Here is a 20,650-nt window from a genome sequence, read left to right as displayed (position 1 = left end):
AAGGCGAGGTCTAAGGGAACTCCATCTCTGTTCTGTTTGAAGGGAGGTGGGGTGAGAGCAGAAATCTGAGAAACAGAGGAAATGCAAGCAAGAGCTCCATCAACCAAAGTAGAAGGGAAGCCACATTTCCTGAAAAGGAGGGCACTTCAGATGTCCTGGACTGAAAGGCTTCATCTCGAGAGCAGATGCAGCAGAAACTGGGAGATAGGGATGGCATCATCTCTCCCCTAATAGTTCTGTTTATCACCTTCCTCACTTATCAGAAACCAGTACCGGTAGCCTTTGTGTTTCTGCTTATCACCCTCCAGCAGCTACCTCCATCTTCAACCTCCCCTATCCCCCTCTGCCTTATCTTTCTTTGTCTGCTTCCACCTATCACCCACTTGCCTCTGTCCCCCAACTCCACCCCTTCCCATCCTTGCTCCATCTGCCTGTCATCCTTCACCCCTCCGTCCCCCTGTCCCGTCTCACCCCTCCCTCTCTGCTCTTTAAAGAGCATCTTTTCTCACCACTCTGTCTGATGCAGGGTCTCAGCCCAAGATGTCGACAGTTCCTATTCCCCCCACAGATGCTGCTTGACCCACTGAGTTCCTCCAGCAGTTTGTTGCTCAATATTCCAGATTCTGATGTCTGTGTCTCCAGCCAGCTTAGTGACTTCTGAATGAAATTATGTGAAAATCAAACTGCAGGTGTAGAAAATCTTAAGTGCACAAAGTGGATGTTATGTTTCCACATTATAACAGTGCTTGCAGTTCAAAAATATTTACTTGGCTGAGGGACATTAGGAAGGGTGCCTTCCTCCTCTACAATCTTCCTTGTGTGCATATTTGCTTAAAACCTGTTAAACCTGCTATCATTTTCCAGTTTTGTTTGAAAGTCACAGGCTGGAAATATTACAAGTTTCCCTCTCCACAAATTAGCCTGATCTGCTGAATGTTTTCAGCATTCTCTGTTTAGTTTTCAGATTTTCAGCACCCATAGTATGTGGTCTCTGTTTACTTTTTTAAAATTTTATTTACAGTGTGGTAACAGGCCCTTCTGGCCCAACGAGTCCACACCGCTCATTTAAACCCAAATTAACCTACCCGTACATCTTTGCAATGTGGGTGGAAACCAGAGCACCCGGAGGAAACCCACGCAGACACGGGAGAACATACAAACTCCTTACAGACAGCGACGGGAATCGAACCCCGATCACTGGCATTGTAATAGCGTCGCGCTAACTGCTACTATCTGGTGAAGTACTATCTGGTTCAATCCTCTCAAACCCCATGTTTCTTTCCAGCATCTATAATCTCTTTCATCCTCATTTTTCTTTACTGGGATTAGTCAATTGGGTAATTTCTTTCTCTTAGGCTCAATTTTTCACTGTTATCAGTCCTTAGGACTAGCATATTAGGGAGCCAATATAAATGCAACCCACTGTTACATAATTCTTAAGAAAATAAATATAAGAGAGGTAATTACAGAGCCTTTACAAACAATACATGGACAAATGCTATTATTCAGCGTGTTTATTACAGACTCAGGACAGTTGTTAAATAGGTGAAAACAGAGTCTTTGAGGCCTGTGCTATAAGAGTCACTCCACGTCTGGACAAAACAAAGAGCATGAGCAAACTCATGAGCGGCCGCTTGCACACTGGTCTTTCAACTGTTGGCACTGCTGTTGACACTGCTGCAGCAGCTGCTGACATTGCTGTTGGCACTGTTCCAGTGTCTTCCCCTGCTGCTGCTGCTGCTCCTCACACAACACAATCACTTTGAGAGCTGTACCTTTCTTCACCAACTCAAATGCTTCTATGGCTTGTTCCAGGGGTAAGCGATGTGTAATCAAAGGCTTCACGTCTATTCTTTTTGAGGCCAACATGTTAATTGCAGTAGGCCACCTAAAATACGAAACAGAAACAAGGCAAGTGATGGGTCCATTTCTCACAGGACTGTAGCTGGAATGTTTTAAATGTATTCACAACACTTAATGCGTCCATATTAGAATGAATATTCCCAAGAATACAATCAGAGATTTATTTACCAAGAGCCCTGAAAATACCACTGATAATATGAAAAGTTAAGTATTTAATGTGTTCACTGTGTTATTCTTCCTTTGCACAATATGTAATGGGGTCTGGTAGTCAGAAATCCTCACCACAATCAAAAAGTACCTGAATGAACATTTGGAGCCATAACCTGCAGAGTTACAAGCCAAGAGCTGACAAGTCTTTGGCTGAACTGAACATAATGGACTATTAATTTTTTAAGTCATGGAGCAGTTTCAATTAAATGGAAAAATACATTTAAAAGAAAAGCTGAAATTCAAATAATTTGCACATCTGATTAGTAAAGCAGAATGGATGGTCAAATAATAATAACTGGTCACTTTTGGCTTCCTTTCGCTTAGGAACTGCAATGAGGCAGAATTTACAAAGATTTTTCTATTCATTTACAAATGGGCTTTGCTGATGACGGCATTATTTACCATTCCTAATTAACCCACGAAGATGATGGTGAGACCCTTAAACCATTGGAGACCATGTGATGAAGATATTCCTCCGGTGCCATTGGGAAGGAGTACTAGAATATTGCTCCATCATTAATAATAAATTATAGTGACATATTTCCAGGTCAGGATAATGTACATCTTGAAGGGGAATGTGTCCTTCATCATCACAGAGGGTTTGAGAACTTCTGCCTGATAGTTTGGTGAATTGCAGCAGTACACCTTGTAGATGGTACACTCTGTAGCCACCGTGCAATGGTGCTAATGGGAATGAATTTTGGGGGTGGTGGATGTGGTGACAATCAAATGGGCTGATTTGTTTAGCAAGGTGTTGAACTTCAAGTGCTGTTTGAGCTCCATCCATTCAAGCAAAGGAAAAATATTCCATTACACCCCGACCTCTGTCTTGTAGCTGGTGGAAAGATTTTGGGGAGTCAGGGCACAAATCATTTGCCACTGGAACTGTTCTCAAAGCCATTGTATTTATGTGGCTTGTTAAGTTCCTGATCACTATTGTTGATGGGGACTTGGTAATGACAAAGCAGTTTAATGTCAAAAATGCATGGGTAGCACTTTCCCTGAGAGAAATATTTTGTATTGTCTCCAGCATTTTACATTTCTTTGCATCCACAATTTCTCTACAAAATAGGCTGTTACCTACGCTCATGTTTCCCTAAAGATCAGATGAGTGAGGTGTGTAAATTTTTATCCATATCACGTGGGCACAACATGACCAGCAGGCAGAGAGAAAAATTGTTAGAGTTAGGATCATATGCCCATAATCAATCAGATTCCATTTCCTGATGAAAGCAAAGACAATCTGGTATCCTCTGCTTACTCTGCGGGGTTTTCCCTCTGCTTAATGTCCAGGTGGCTGGTAGCAAGCACAAAAATAAAGTGCCAGAAACAAATGGACTTGAATAGGTTTATTAACTTATGAACACTGGCTTTTTAATGGATGCTTGAAACCAAAACAAGTAACTTTTCCTACAAGCATGTAAGTATGTGAAACAAGTGTCTGCAAAAGAATAATATTTGTGCAATTGCCTTATTTAAAAATAAATGAATACATTTTTGTTCAATTAACAGTAGTAGTATGAAGTCATCTTGCCCCTGCAGAGATAATGTAAATGCCTTCAATGAACAGATATCCCCTTTTAAATAATCATATCAAATTCATAGCTTAGGGAATTTAAAATATTACAGTAAGGAAAAACAGTAATTACTTTGTTAGCCGGTATTAATAGGGAATAAAAGCACTCACTTAAATAAATAATTCCATGTGATAAGTAGATGGAAAATCCACAGCATTAACTCCCTCTGTTTTCAGAAAGGATGTTTTGCAGTTGTACCAGTGCATTGGTGCATTGTAAACCACATGATACAGTGTAAGCTCCATGATTATGAAACAATAACTTAAATCCAATGTAACATCCTGTGTGAAATCTGGAATTAAACTGGATACATGATTTAGATCTAGAAAAAATAATTCTCGAAACTGATTAATTAATCCATTAAGGTATTCAGGAGAAAATTGTTTGCCCAGAACGTACAGAGAACATGAAACACAGGAGAGACTGAGGGAAGTATCTTGGATGTGATAAAAGGGAAGTTGGCACAAAAGGGAGGATGGAATAGAAATACATTTTAATAGGGCAAAATGAAATAAATAGAGTGGGAGGAAACTTGAGTGGACCAGAATCATTAGAAAACAAAATTCCATTTAATTCTAAATATTACAGCAAAAGCCACTGGCTACAAAATTGGTGAAAAGGCTAGGCAGAGAATATTTATCTTGTTGTACATTACCTTTTTTTTCTTTGGTACTTACGTGTTGCAGTATCTAAAAACCCCTCGGATGTCCAGCTCTCGGGTTATTGCAGTTAGCAGAGGGGCATTTGTTGACGGTGAGCCCAAGCCAATCATAACCAATACTCCTCCCGGCTTGGTAGCCTAAAAAAGGTAAGAACCAAGAATAAGCAACATTTCTTAATTCTAAAATAATACATAAAGGAGACCAATGTAGGAAAAATTGAAAAAAAACTGGGAAGTGGATTACAATGCATAACCACAGCATGGATTTATGAGCTGAAGCAACAGTTACAGGGCAAAAGGACAAAGACAGTGGTTGGGAACAGACTGATGGAGGAAGTTTCTGCTCATCTAATCCGAAATATCAGAAAACAGTTTGACAATTTAGACACACTTAAAGATTTCAAATGAGATAGTGGTAAGGGGTAGACCTTGATATTGCTAGGGTATGTGATAAAGAGACATGATGTTTTCAGGTGATATTGTAAAGGGCCACCATGGAGATGCAATAAAAGGAAGGTGCCAAGGATACAATGTTGGGGACACCAGAGGGAACAGTGCTAATGTCAAAAGAAAAAAACATTGCAGGGTATTCACCAACTCACCACACATTCCTTCAAGATTGGAATAGTGGCAGCACAACTGTAACATCAAGTTTTATCTTCAGAGAATCCCAAAAGAGATGTATGTAATATTCACGTCACGATTAAGTGAATGTATACATAAGATATGATATCTTTATTAGTCACATGTACATCGAAACACACAGTGAAATACATCTTTTGCATAGCGTTCTGGGAGCAGCCCGCAAGTGTCGCCACGCTTCCAGTGCCAACATAGCATGCCCACAACTTCCTAACCTGTGTGCCTTTGGAATGTGGGAGGAAACTGGAGCACCCAGAGGAAACCCACGCAGACACATGGAGAATGTACAAACTCCTTACAGACAGCGGCCGGAATTGAACCCGGGTCGCTGGTGCTGTAAAGCGTTACGCTAACCGCTACACTACCGTGCCTGCCCTCAAACATTACAGGATAAAGGAAAAGTGGTCATGGTAATGAGCTTAATTCCCATTCATCAAGTTATGAAACTAAAATTGTAAACTTGTAAGCTGCCACCAGATAGAAAAATGACTAAAAAAAATAACCAATTCATAAATCAAAAGAAAGGAACCCATAGACCAGGAAAAGAAGTGTGGAAATCCACTACCAGCTAATCATGCAAAGATTTGACCATTCATCACTCCTACAATTTCAATACTCACACAGATTCCAGTCTGGACACTTTGCTCTGCCCCAGTGCACTCAATAGTTATATCTGGCATGCCACAAAGAGCACTCTTCACCTTCTGTGCCAATTCCCGAGGGCAGGTATTCTTCTCTACTTTAAAGATAGAAGAGGCACCCAAGCACTTTGCCATATCCAGTCGCTCTTGTACCATGTCTGGAACAATTTAATTAAGCTGATGAGTCCCCAAATGATTAGATATTGTAAGAACAATTTGCCTTTTTCTCAGATACTTCTGCAATAACATCAGATATTTACACTCACTATGAACTATTTTCACAGTTTCAGGGAAATACTGACGCCAACAATAAGAAAAAATGAATCTTTCCTTAAAAAGTTATACAGTAAAATTTAACTTTGGGCTGGAGGTTATGCTCTTTAAAAACATAGGCACCCAAATATCTCGTAAGAATTAACAGCAAAACTATGGCAGGGCCACATCTTGAATAGTGCATCCAGTTCTGCTCACTGAGGCAGCAGGCAGTCACTCAAGTTGTACAGAGAAACGACACGTGACCAATTTGACTAATGAATGACCAAGAGACAGACTTACAAAAGGAGCACCTGTAACGTAATCTTCAAGTGGGAATGAAATGGAAAAGATAACATTGGAAAATTACCTGAAATTAAACTGCATGCATAAGAAGTTCAGAAGTTCAAATAAGTTTAAAAAAAAATCAAGCTTCTTTTCACACAAAGTGTGATAGATTCCCAGTGAGAATGATGGAGATGAGAATCTGAGAATCAATGTTTTTGAAAATCACAAGGCATGTTTCTGTAAATATCCTGGGCCAATACGACATTAAAAAAAATGCAAATTGCATTTTTGAGCTGCTAACGCCAATTTTTCAGTGATAAACAAGGACAAAAATAGGTGGAGTTGAAGTGCAGGATTTTTGACCCATTATTTGTGAGACACTGGACCATGCCATTAATAAAGTTTGGTGTTAGATAAAGTCCCATTTACATGCAGAGTTTCTGATTTTTTTTAATTCACTAATGAAACAATAATAAAAGAAGCCCAACAAAATTAAAATAAGAAAACACAGAATGAGAAGTAAATGCATAAATAGAAATGAAATGACAATGTGTTGCAAGCAGCACATGGATCCTTAAGTATGTAAGCTGCTCTTTACAGTGCTTCACTGTTACCTGTAAAATGGTAGCATGAGAAAGGTCAAGGAATAGAAAATGCTGGCATTTGCTGAACAAGAAATCTGAAAAGCTGTTTTAATGACCCAAGGACACAAGTTCAAATTAAAACAATCACATTTCGAGAACTTAAATAAATCTGAAATGCCAACCTACTGGATTGTCATTAAGCACTCATCTAATCCATTCATATTTTTTAGGGAAGGGAATCTGCTGCCCCTACCAAGTATGGTGGGCTTGTATTGGATTCCAGGTCTACTGCAATATGGTGACTTTTAACTGTCCCTGAAACAGTCAACCATGCCATTCAGTTCAGTGGGTAATTCTGGACTGGGCGGTAAACTACAACCCAAGTTCTCTGAACAAACTTTTAAAACACATAAATAACCTTACCACAAATAGCAATTGGACCTGCTCCCATTGACTTGGTGACAAGCAGATTCATAAGTCCAATTGGCCCTAAATAAAAGACAGATCACACAAATAATGGGCCCAAAATACATTTATCTATTTATTTATTTCAAGTACAGTTAATTACACATTCTGCTTCTGGTAAACGTACTGAACGAAGGAACTTTATCCAATCCATCTAAAGTCACTCAACAACATCAGGCATGTGATTAGAGTGAGAACAGATCTCCCTCACCATGGGGTTGTCTCTCTGTCCATATAGGCGTGGAACAGAACAAGAATAATTAACTGAGAAAATACATTAATTTCCTCAGAGCCGGGCTCTTTAACACTCTTTCAGGATTACATTATAAATACATTCGGTGCGTAAATACAATTAGACCAAGTAAAAACTCTGTTCTTATAGATGACTAGTAGTTAGATAAAGAGGTGATCTTCAGTTCGTGTCAAGGGTGAGATTGTAATTGATCACAACACTAATATTTCTCTGTAGATTTTATATAGCAACAAAAGCACCCAAGAGCCCATGGTAGAATTATTTAGTTTACATACTCAATCATTTATTGTTATTTTAGACCTCAAAAGTCTTAGTACATATTAATTACTCCAAAAAATCTATATTTAAAGCTATCTTGTGGCTCTTAATATTTATCAATAGTTACTTTCAAGTGTGTGTGTGTGTGTGTGTGTGTGTGTTGGGGGTGTGGGTGTGTGTGTTTGTGTGTGTGTGTTTGTGTGTGTGTGTTTGTGTGTGTGTGTGTTGGTGTGTGTGTTGGGGGGTGTGTGTGTGTGTGTGTGTGTGTGTGTGTGTGTGTGTGTGTGTTGGGGGTGTGTGTGTGGGTGTGTGTGTGGAGTGTGTGTGGGGGGAGTGTGTGTGTGTGTGTGTTGGGGGGTGTGAGTGGAATCCTTAGAATTCAGTCAGTTTCCCCTTTATATCAATTTACCTCAAGGTTAAAAAAAACCCACTTGATTAATAATATCAGTGGGAAACGATCTACATACCTGCTTAAGTGATGTAAGTCACCTACTTACCTGCTCCCAAGATGAGGATCTTGTGGCTCACATTTACTCCACCTCTGCGACAGGCATGAATTGCAACAGACAGAGGCTCAATCATTGCACCTTCCTCAAAACTCACACATTCAGGAAGTCTAAACCAGGAAGAAATTACAAGCATTAAACTTTCCTTATTTAAAACACATAATTCATTGGTATGAAGTTTTCCATGTCATTCCTTGTGCTTAGCATGAAGTGATGCTGCACTTGAAAATAGAAGAGTAACAGCATTCAGAAACCCATCAACTAACTTCACCTGTAACTATCCATACTTAATAAATTCAATGAAAGGTCTTACCCACAAATATATTTATAGCCAACAATAGTCAATTAAAGGGAACATCATCATGCTGACAAACCATAATTGGTTAAAAATTGCTTTAAATTTTTAAAAAGTACATAACGTATACTGTACATATATTGCTTTTAAAGTTTACTCAAAAATCAGTTTGACAATATTCAAAACCAGAATAAACTGGACTTCCTGAACCACCAGAGGCTGCTGTTAATAAACTGCTTAAAATTCACTTTCATGATTTATGCAGTTAACTCAAACATTGATTGTCCATTGCCTAATTGCTACTTCTTATCTTAATGTTCTGGGGCAGGGTACTGCACACGCATAATACCGAGTTGCTGATCCTAGAAAATCCATATTTGGCTACTTGTATCATGAATTGAAAGGACACAAATTATAAAGGAGCTGCAGAAATAAGAAGACCTGGGTGTGCATGCACATAGATTTTTGAAGTGGCAGGTCAAGAAAACAATTTTTTAAAAAGCTCAAGTGATCTGGGACTTTCTAAATAGTGAAAGAGTGACACTGGATTTTACTGATTTGATAGGAATATTCAAGCTTGTTAAGGATCAAGTCAGGACGAAGAAATAGAAACTGTCTTTGTTGCTGCAAAGGGCAAGAACGTAGATTTATTATGATTGGCAACCAGGTGATGTTGAATAATCCTTGAACTCACTGCCTGAATGAGGAAGCAGATTCAGTCATTGCTTGAGAGAGAAGAAAAATTTGCAGAGCAATGGGGAAAGAGATAAGGAACGAAACAGACTAGATTTGCAGGAACCTAGCATGATTCAGCAATTCTGTAATTCTACTAATTACCTGTTGAAATGATTAATTTCTTTCTTTCTTATTTCAAGTGTTGCAGTGATGCTTGGTATTTATTAGAAAGTGAGATCTTAAAGTATTTTTCAATAGTTACATTGCATTCCTCACAAGTAATTCTTAGTCCCCATAATGTGTTGTTTTACTTAAGGCCCATATTAATAACATTACCTAGAGCTAATTATTTATCCACACACTTTCTGCATATTTTGTATAGAATTACTGCATTTATATATTTCACTTTTTTCAGTTTTCAAATAACTAATAAGTTTATTTGAAACAAATAATACAAATCATAAACTGGCAATTTATTCATAAGGCTTAATTCATCCTTAATTTCAGCATATGACCAAGTCAGTGTTCTCGGGCAATGGACAATGTTAATCTTGTCCTCGCCCAATATTCACTCATGCACACACACTAATGCCAGGGGCACTGGAAAGCGATCAGCCTTTATTTCCATTCCCAAACCTACTGATTCTGAAATTACCAAGGACAAACAACTAAATAATCACGAGCAACTCACTTGTAACAGTAACTGGCATTGTGGACATAGTACCGACAAAGGTTGCCATCATCAGGAGGGGTAGCACAGAAAAAGATCGTCGGAGAGAGGTTGTAACGTCCAGTTTTGCAAAACTCACAATTTTCTCTCGGGACACCAGGCTCGATAGCAACTCTGTCACCTGCAGTGGAGGAAACACTTGAGATAAGTCCACCAATGAAGTTATAGGTGACACAGGATATAATCTTTCCATTCGCAGATCCAAGCAAAGCTTAGTTTTTTCCATCCCAACAATGCTTCTTATCAGCACCTCAAAAGGGAGCCATTTTGACAATTTAATTTCCAAATTAGACAATTATACCATCCTTTTAAAGTGAACTCAGTTTAATATCATACTGTCATCACCATGCTATAGGTTCAGAACTTCCAAATGGCCCACCCCATTTTCCAAGTAGCAGAATTCAAGTCAACAAAAGCAATATCATTTTATATTACACTTTTAACAATGCCTCACATGCTTCACAAGAGCATTGTCAGACAAAATTAAATATTTAGCCAAATTAAAAGAAATTGCATAGACTGAACTTGCAGTCATCTGTCCTAACTAGAAGAGGAAGAGATAAAAGAAAGCCATTGGGAGCAAATTTTAGACCTCAGAGCCTAGGAGTCAATGAAAAGCAAGGTGGAGTTAGAACATGGGTAGCTGAATTTTGGATTGAGCTCATCCAAAATTTACAGGTGCAAGCTGGGACTATAGCCAGGTGGCAACTGCATTAGCTGAATCTAAGGGTACACATGGGTGAGTGTTTCAGAAGCTGAGGTAGAACTAGTGATGGAAATAGGCAAGAATATGTAGGCAGGGATTTAAATTCAAGTGCAACACACAAGATGCTGGGTCAGGCTGCATCTAGGGAGGTGGATGGTCAGATGAAGGGTCTTGATCTGAAGCGCCGACTATCCATTTCCCTCCATAGATGCTGCCTGACCCACTGAGTTCCTCTGGCATCTTGTGTGTTGCTCCAGATTCCAACATCTGCAGTCTCTAGTGTTTCCATTCAAATCCAAGTGTCAAGAATGGCAAAGCAACATTATACTAATCCCCCCAAGTTACCTTGATGGTTGTAATCTTCTTGATATAGAGTGCTTCTAATACTATTATCTTAAATATCCGAGATGGCCAGTTTATAGTTATATATTTTCCAATCATTTTCAACAATCTTCACAGCTTTCCACCTTGTCACAGCCGATTAATAGACACAACTACACCATTGTTATTTCTTTTAGAGTTGCACATCCATAACAAGCTGAGCCAGGTAAGCCTTGCATGTTACCATGCTGCTCTCAGAAGGACACAATCTAGAAATATAGTCAGGGACCATTTGGAAGGATGTAGGTAAAGAACAGGAGTAATGATCCCAGACAGCCGAGGTGCTCAGATCAAAACCTCCCTGTACATGGACAATATCGCCATCTCCTGTTGATTCATTGTCAGTCCACAGACTGATGACCAGTTCAAACAGACTTTGGGCAGCAAGAGCAAGAGCATGTTCGTTGAAAACTTTGTGTCACATCTGGCCAGTTCTAATGCAAGGTCATCCACCATAACATTAACTCAGTTTTTCTCTCTCTGATGAAAAGTGAACAGCCTGTAACCTTAACTCTATTTTTCCCTCCAAAGGTACTCCTGACCCACTGAATCCAGCACAGCTACTGAATAGCTCTCCGAAACGTCGACTGTCCATTTCCCTCCACAGATGCTGCCTGACCTGCTGAGTTCCTCCAGCATTTTGTGTGCTGCTCCAGCATTTTCTTGTTTTATTTCAGATCTCCAAAATCTTCAGGTTTTTGTTTTACTTTTTGGTCCTTTGTCCCACTAACCATTAAGTCTGATTACCTGAAGGTACTGAGAATTCAGTTCAGGGCATGCATCAAGAACTGGGTGCAATATATAGCCAAGATAAACACTGGCTGCTGCATTTCCAACATTAAGAACACAAGAAGTAGAAACAAGAGTAGGCCAGTGGACCACTTGTGTCTGCTCTGCCATTCAGCAACAGCAAGGCTGATCTTTCACCTCAGTGACACTTTTCTGCACCAATCTCGTGTTCCTTACTATTTGAACATCTATTAGTCTTGTCTTGAACGTACTCAGTGACTGAGCATTCACAGCCCTCTTGGGTAGAGAATTCAAAAGATTGATTATTCTTCTCATCTCAATCTTGAATGGCCGACCCCTTATTTTGAGACTATGACCCTCGGTACTGGACATCCCAGCCAGAGGAAACATCATCCTTGAATCCACCCTGTCAAACTTTGGAACAATTTTGAACCTTTCGGCGAGGTCACCATTCATTCTTCTCAACTTGTGAGATCAGAGGCTCAGTCCGCTTAATCTTTCTCTATACATCATACCTGCCGTCCCAGGAATCAATCTGCAGAACTATTGTTGCACTCCCTCTGTTACAAGTAAATCGTTCCTGAAGTAAGGAGACAGAACCTGTACACAGTATTTCAGACGCAGTCTTTACAGGGCCCTCTATAACTGGAGCAAGGTGTCTCAGCACTTATACTCAAACCCGTAGCAATGAAGCATTTGCCACTTGTTTTCCTAATTGCTAGCTGAATCTCATTGTCTACACTTCAAATGTACCATGCTGTTTTGCACTTGGAAGCTTTCTGAAGTCAAGAAAGGCATTGCAAATCTATCCTCTTTCTTTATATTTTATTGTGGACTGACCTACTTTAAGATTTTGTACTCCAGACCCCAGTTTAAACACAGTCCCTGCGGCTTCATGCCCCAGGACCATTGGTTTCTTCACAACAAAATCTCCAATTTTTCCGTGTTGCCAGTAATGGACATCAGAGCCACAGATCCCAACTGAATGCATCTTCAACAGAACCTCTGGAAGGCAGTAGAGCACAAAAATGAAAACATATTTCAAAGCAGAAAACATTCCCCGACAGAAGAAAGTATAAACATTTTAAACATCATTACTTTGAACACATGAGTTTTTGAAAAGAAGAATGCCATTAAGAATGTACAGAAATAGTGCATTTAAATTTAACTTCAGTTTTTAGGTTTACTCTTTGTGTAGAGAATTTGGATGGTTTCTAACAATCATGTTTGTCTATATGGACTAATAAAAATCAATTCGAGTGGAAACTTTTCAAAACTAATTATAAAAAGATGGCTGATTTAATGTTGTCATTTGAACTTGCTGGGACTTGTTCCCTGCTTAACTCCAAACATCTGCCACACGGGCCTCTAAATCAGTATAGGTGCCAGGGAGTGAGCATTCCTGATTCTGAAAGAACAGAGGAAGGTTTTCTTCAGAACATTTCTCAAAAGCATGCTTACCACCAGCACCCGGTTCCGGAATTGGACGTTTTTCCTAAGGAGAGAAGAAATGTACTTTTTAAAAGTGAGTTCTTAGCCTTGGAATAGAAATAGATACAGACTTTGCTCCCAACACTAAAGAAGGCAACAGGTATGTTCCTTATGGACATGGCTTTGCTGGTTGCCACTAAGATTAGGCAGGCTTACACCAGCTGGAGCCTGTACATCAGAAGAACTAATGTCCATTAAAATTTACTCTCTCAACACCCAACTAGTGTGCATCTATAGGCAGTGCTCATAATACCATTTGTGCCTGGTATCCTGGAGACAATCATGACTTCTTCATTCTATGGCAGATATTGAGCCTTTGTAGTACCTTAGAAAAAGTAGATCCTTGATAAAGACTATCCACAAACAATATGTCTGCTGACTCCAGTGTGCAATCCATGTATGCATAAGCAGCATGCAGACTATAAAAACCTTGCTCCCACATGAAATATAAAAGTGAAGAGGACTGGCATACTGAAACAACTGACCACTGCTGTGCTCCATCGCTGCCTCAAGGCAGCAACATCCATCATCAAAGACCCCCACCATTAGGGCCATGCCACCTTCTCGCAGCTGTCATCAGGCAGGAGGTACAGAAGCCTGAAGTCCACCAGCTTCAAGAACAGTTCCTACCCTTCAATGGTTCAGTTCTTGAACCAACCTGCACAACCCTAATCACTATCTCAGTACAGCAACATGATGACCACTTTGCACTAAAATTGAGTTAGTTTTTTTTGTTCTAATTGTGTTCTTTCTTGTAAGAATTGTTTAATTTACGTTTTTCTTGAGGATGCTGCTTATCTGATGCCATGTGCCCATGATGTTGCTGCAAGCAAGTTTTTCATTGCACCTTTGCATATATGTACTTGTGCCTATGACAATAAACTTTGACTTAAGGAGGCCTGTGGTACAGGATAGAACAGCTGTCAGGATTCATAATGGTTAACTTCACTACCTCAGCATAATGATAAGGGCATCCCATACCATCTGTGATACACCCATCAGCTAAGCAGCATGAGAAAACAATACAACGTCCAAGCTCCCACTCAAGCCATGCTGTTTTTCTGATTTACAATGTACATGCTCTCCTTGAAGAGCTTGTCCACAGGTGATACCAGAAATTGCAACCCCAATTCACATTCACCAGCAGTCCCACATTTTATCCTTTGTTACTGATTATTATGCCATCCACTTGACTACAGTTCAAAAATAATAACTCACTTCAAAGTAAACATTCCAGTCTCAATTTATAAATGGAATCATGCCCCATTTCATACCAAAGTTAACTCGTCACCCGAGGATTCCTTCTGTGTACCTTTATCTGTTCTCATGCTCCCTACATAGATGATGCAGGTGCTCAACAGAAGTCTACAGCATCAGCCAAAAATTTTTAAATTATAATTAGGTGCAGAAGTATGACAAAGTTAGCAATTACTTTCATGCTGGAAAGAACAGACTCTGTGCTCCGTGGAAAACCTTGTGTTGTCGGTGCTGGGCTCCTCTATATATCTGAACACTGAACTTAATGCACCAAACATTTCATTTGATATATCCATGAAGTTCTGTGGCTTGCCCCTCAAAGTCCTCATCCGCCTCTGCAGCAGAACTCACTTCTTACCTTGCCCTTTGGAGGGCTGACACCTGTACTACCCCCACTCCCTGTGCTGCATACAAGCCACTCATGCCTCTTATCTCATCATCTTACCATTCTGTAAACCATGCAGTGCCAGTTTTTGAGTCAATGGCTACAAGTGTGAAATTGTTTGGCAGTGCATTTTCAGTCTCTTCCTCCTGCCCCTTATCTTAAACCCACGTCCTCTAGCTTTAGACACCCTACCCTGGGGAAAAAGTTTCCTACTCTCTATGCCATCTATGCCCCTCATAGTTTTGTACATCTCACAGGTCCCCACTCAGCCTCATCTTCTCTAAGGAAGATACATCCAGCCTATCAAATCTGTCCTGATAACAAATGCTTCATCCCAGGAAACATTCTGGTGAGTGTCCTCTACACCCTCTCTAGTGCCATCACATTCACCCTATAGTGCAGTGACCAGAACTGCACATTGTTCTCCAGCTGTGAGCCAATAAAATTACAACTTAACCTCCCTGCTCTTATATTCTTTGCCCCAACTAATGAAGATAAGATTTCTCTATCAGTCGCATGTACGTCGAAACACACAGTGAAATGCATCTTTTTTGCGTAGAGTGTTCTGGGAGCAGCCCGCAAGTGTCGCCACGCTTCTGGCACCACGTCGCCACGCTTCTGGCACCAACATAGCATGCCCACAATTTCCTAACCTGTACGTCTTTGGAATGTGGGAGGAAACCAGAGCACCCGGAGGAAACCCACGCAGGCATGGGGAGAACGTACAAACTCCCTACAGACAGTGGCGGGAATTGAACCCGGGTCGCTGGCGCCATAATAGCGTTACCCTAACTGCTGCACTACCGTGCCTGCCCCAAGGCAAGTGTCCCATATGTCTTCTTCACCACCATTTTGCACCACATTGAGAGACCCTTGAATTTGTACGTCAAAGTCCCTCTGTTCTTCAATACTCCTAAGGCCCTACCCTTCACTGTGTATGTCCTGTCCTTATTAATCCTCCCAAAATGCATCACCTCACACTTACTGGGATTAAATTCTAACTGGCATTGCTCTGCCCATTTTACCAACTGAACAATATTGTCCTGTAACCTGAGACTATCCTCCTCACTACCAACAAGATGCTTTCGATGACTTTGAGCAGTCACGAGAGGTAATTAAGCTTCTTAAGACACTGCATTCACATCCTCTGGATTTCCATGTTATTTGCTTCTATTTCCTTCTGACTGAGTGTCTGCAGAACCTCCTATGGATAAGGAACACTCCCTCCTGTGCATTTCCTTCACTATTACCTTTAGTAAAGCATCCAAAAACACTGGAAAAACGTTCGTCCCAGGTTGTGGCATCTTTCACAAATGAGATTCAATCCTGAGATCGTTGGATCTACAGATTTTTTTTATATACTTTATTGTTTTTTATGATTATCCATGCCATGATTGTTCTCCCGATCTCTTTGTATTACATGTACAAACATTGATGTTATATATTAATCTGTATTAATTTGAAAGCTAATAAAAAGATTGAAAAAGATAGAAAGAGATTCAGTCCTATTCAACCACGATGTACCTCTCTCCTTCAAGAAGTGCAGGTTAGCATCAATTAATGCTACTACTTGCAATACTGGCTGCCTGCTGATGTGTTCAGCCAAAGAATGGCACATCTAGTGTAGAATGGAAATCAATGATTGAATTAAATATTCCCATGGATGATCTTTGGCCCTCTTGGTGTACTAGATTGCAGGTTTTTGTTATATATATAGGAAAATTAGATTTCATCTATGGTAATAGGGTGATAAAGAAGGCATATGACATGCTTGCCTTTATTAGTCGAGGCACTGAGCTCAAGAGTCAGGAAGTTACGTTGCAGCTTTAGAAAACTCTGGGTAGGCCGCATCTAGAACTTGTATTCAATTCTGGTCGCCCCATTGTAGGAAGGATGCGGAGGCTCTGCAGAGGGTGCAGAAGAGGTTCACCAGGATGCTGCCTGGATTAGAGGGCATGTGCTACAAGGAGAGGTTAGACAAACTTGGGTTGTTTTCTCTGGAGCGGCAGAGCCTCAGAGGAGACCCGATAGAGGTTTATAAGATTGTGAGGGGCGTAGGTAGATAGACAGCTGGTATCTTTTCCCCAGCTGGCGTCTGTCCAAGGGCATGCATTTAAGGTGAGAGAGGGCATGTTCAAAGGTAAAAAGTGTGGGGTATTTGTTATTTTCACAGAGCCTGGTGGTTACCTGGAATGTGCTGCCGGGGTGGTGGTGGAGGCAAATGTGATGGAGGCTTTTAAGAGGCTCTTAGACAAGCACATGCAGAGAATGGAGGGATACAGACATTGTGTAGGCAGAAGGGATTAGGTTAGTGAGGCATTTAATTACTAGTTTAATTAATTCAGCACAACATTGTGGGCTGAAGGGCCTGTTCCTGAGCTGTACTGTTCTGTGTTCTATGCTGCTAGGGGAGGTGGTAGAGGCAGATATGATCGCAACATTAATGAGGCATTTGGACAACACATAAACAGGCAGGAGATTGAGAGCTATAGACCACATGCAGGCAAATAGGATTAGTTAGATTGGCATCATGGTCGGCACAGTTATGATGGGCTGAAGGGCCTCTTCCTGTGCTATACTGTTCTATGTTCTATCTTTCAGAAGTGTATATGGGATGACAATGTCAGCACAAGATATACAAGATCACAGAATACACAAGGTCACTATATGATAAAATTATGTTATCAAAGAATATTACTGCTTAAAAGGTGGCCACTCAGCCCATCAATATTCTGTTTTCCCCATTTATTTCAAGTATTATCTACTTCCAATTAGAAAGTGACTGCTGCTGCAGCATCTCTTTCTTCCCCTTATCAGGCAACACATTCCAAATTCTAACCACTATTTGTACACAAAGGTCTTCCTCATGATGCCTCCAGTTCTTTTGTGAATCACCTTAAATCTGCACCTCTACCTACTCACCCTTCAGCTAGTGAAAAGTTACTATTTGCTCTTCACGATTTTAAAATACCTCCATCAAATTTCTTCTTTGTTTTCTCAGCTTTAAGGCAAACAAACCTCACCTCTCCGATCTCTCAAGAACACAAGTGCAGGAGTCGGCCACCAGGCTCCCCAAGCCTATCCTACATTCAGTATGACCTTGGCTGATCTATGTTGGCCTCAGCTCCTCTTTGGTGCAAGTTCCTCATTTCCTCCACCTCACTCCAACCCCTTTCCTCTAGAAATGTTCTAGTTAATCTCTGCTATACTTATGCAAGAAGCTTACAATGTTCCTACTATATAGAACATGAGTACATACTGCCTATACTCACAATTTGATTACATGGTAAGATCACAATGAATCCACAACATATAAGACTACAATGCCAGTACATGCTCTACACGATTGCAATGCAACTACATGAATTGCAACATCAGACTATATTCTACACAATATGATCACAATGGTAAACAAGGTCACAATGTGACTAATTATTGCAGATGCTGAAAATCTGACACTAAAGCATAACACTGCTCAGCAGATCGGACAGAAACTGTGGAGAGCGAAACAGAATTGACGTTTCTGGTCCGTTGCCAATAGATTACCAATTTTATATCGCCGGGTCCATGAACCACAAGAGCTAAATTCTCCGGCTGCGACATCTTCGATTTCTTATCGTCGCAACAGGTGACTCTTGGATCTGTTCAAAGGTGGTTAGAGCTGAAGACTGGTCTGCGAGATTTCTTTACTTCCTGAACAAAGTTATCATTAGTCAAGTTTCTCTTTGTCCCGTTACTTTTTATTCTTCTTCCTTTCGTCCAGCCTGCCTATACAAACACGCGCAACTGCACCGTTTGCACGGTATAACCCACCCAGTCCAGAGCTGGGAGTTTTTTTTTAACGCAACTTGCGTCACAAAAACTAACGGGGTTACCTTTCAAGCATGGGATGTTTGCGCCTGTGACATACTCATTTGTCACGATTTGTCATTGGCTAAGCCCCATACCTTTTCAGCCAATAGCCCAAAAGGTTAACTGTTGGCCCTTATAAGGAGAATTGGCTGGGGACACAAGAGACTGGAGATGCTGGCATCTGGAGCAGAAAACAAGCTGCTGGAGGAACTCAGCGGGTCAGGCAGCATCTGTGGAGGGAAATGGATTTACTTCCACAAATGCTGCCTGACCCGCTGAGTTCCTCCACAAGGAAAATTAGCTGCCTGAACAGAAAAAGCTGCCAAACTAGTCCCTGAATTGTTTCTAACGCACATAACCAAATGAGAGCGTTGAATCTTAAAGCCATGCCAGTGCTATCAAGCAAGCTGAGGATGAATTTAGTTAATAACATTTGAAGGAGCTTTGGACATACAAAACAAGTCTCACAAAATAATAGCGTTTGAGAATAACATCTATTTTGAATTCATTCTCTCATCCCTTTTCACACAGCAAAGAGTTGCTCCAATGACAAATGTCACAGGGCTTGGCACTTGGTCGCATTCAGCTTTGAAGCCGGAAAGCCCATTTTTCAATGTAGACCGGGTTACAAGGTGAGGAAACAGTAACCAGACCAAAAACCACAAGGCATTGTGATGGATATTCACTCTCCAGGCCCCAAAGGCTGATTGGTAACCTCAGCTCTTTAGCACAGCAGCAGAAACTGTCCAAGGTTCAAGATGTTCGTTGCTCACTAAGTTAAGCTTCTAACTTTGTTCACACTCTTGACTTGATCAAGAGAAACAAGAGGGTCCACGTTGGTCTAATGAAACACTCCATCTATCTGACCTGATAACTGTAGCTGTAGAACATTACATACGGATGATGGCAACTAGCAGGAAAACAGTATAAATGTTAGGAGACAGTCAGGGTAGGGAGAACTGACAGAGAGAAAACAAAAAATCCATTCCTCAGCCTCGGTTTCTGCAACGGATGACTTGTTTGTCTGCAACCCATTGGTATGTTTTTCTAGTTTGTAAGAATTGTACTTGTGTTTTGGAAATCCTTTGTAAGTTATAAACCTATGTCGAGAACTACTCAGAATTAAATGTGCTTCACTTAAAAATAAACTGTATTTAATCTGTTTTGTTAGCAGGAAGTGTCTCCTGTTTGGTTGGGAGGCAGGGGGGACTCACTGCTCAAAATAGTGATTATTGACAGCTAAATCCCTTCAGGAAAGTAGTGAAGTAAATTAGTCCTTGAAATATAGGTCGATACAGCATAAACTCCCTAAAGTGAGGGTACTTGTAGATATAAGTATACTACCAGATAGGGCTTAAAGTCTTGACTTAAGTTTAGCACTCTTGAATGGGTACACTCAATATCATCACAGCATTTGCAAACCAGTGTCTTGCTTCTTTGAAGTACACCAGTCTACATTAGTGGGCTTATTGAGAACAGAGGCAAGAGTATTCTGGTGATATTGAGAGGATGGGAGGAAGCACTGGGACAATGGGAGAGCCAGTTGCTCTTTGAATGGTATTACAGGTCATTTATGGTGAATCACCAGTGCAAGTAATGGTGCTAGAGAGTGAAATCTTCAATCATGCAATCGAGTATTGTATTGGTGTTTCAATCCAGCTTTTCTTGTGTTTGAACATTATGTCATACATCACATTTTCAAGTTGGGTTTATTGTCACACAAGTACGGTGAGGTACAGGTACCATGAAAAACTTGCTTGCAGCAGCATCACAGGCACGAAGATTCAGACAACAACATAGAACATGAGTTATACATAAATTATAAAAGAAATGAAGAAAAAAACTGTGTAAAACAAGACAGTGCAAAAAAAAGACGCAAGCAGCGAGAAGTCTATGGTAGTGGAAGAGGTGGCCCGTAGTGTTCCATT

At 40.5% G+C, this 20,650-nt stretch overlaps 1 protein-coding gene across 1 annotated transcript; it reads right to left on the bottom strand.

The window, feature by feature from the left end:
* Positions 1–1,499: 1,499 nt before the first annotated feature.
* LOC127585284 (sorbitol dehydrogenase-like) lies at positions 1,500–18,722 on the bottom strand. The gene is made up of 9 exons (XM_052042629.1): positions 18,417–18,722; positions 13,199–13,232; positions 12,578–12,742; positions 9,862–10,021; positions 8,192–8,310; positions 7,142–7,207; positions 5,574–5,752; positions 4,328–4,449; positions 1,500–1,888 (listed from the first exon to the last, which is right to left on the bottom strand). The coding sequence occupies exons 1-9, from the start codon at positions 18,471–18,473 to the stop codon at positions 1,621–1,623; spliced, it is 1,170 nt and encodes a 389-aa protein (XP_051898589.1). The 5' UTR covers positions 18,474–18,722; the 3' UTR covers positions 1,500–1,620.
* Positions 18,723–20,650: the final 1,928 nt, after the last annotated feature.

Source organism: Pristis pectinata, chromosome 32 (genome assembly GCF_009764475.1).
Source record: "Pristis pectinata isolate sPriPec2 chromosome 32, sPriPec2.1.pri, whole genome shotgun sequence".
In the NCBI taxonomy this organism is placed as follows: Eukaryota; Metazoa; Chordata; class Chondrichthyes; order Rhinopristiformes; family Pristidae; genus Pristis; species Pristis pectinata.
Note: the sequence above shows the minus strand (reverse complement) of the source record. Positions and strands in the feature narration are given on the sequence as shown.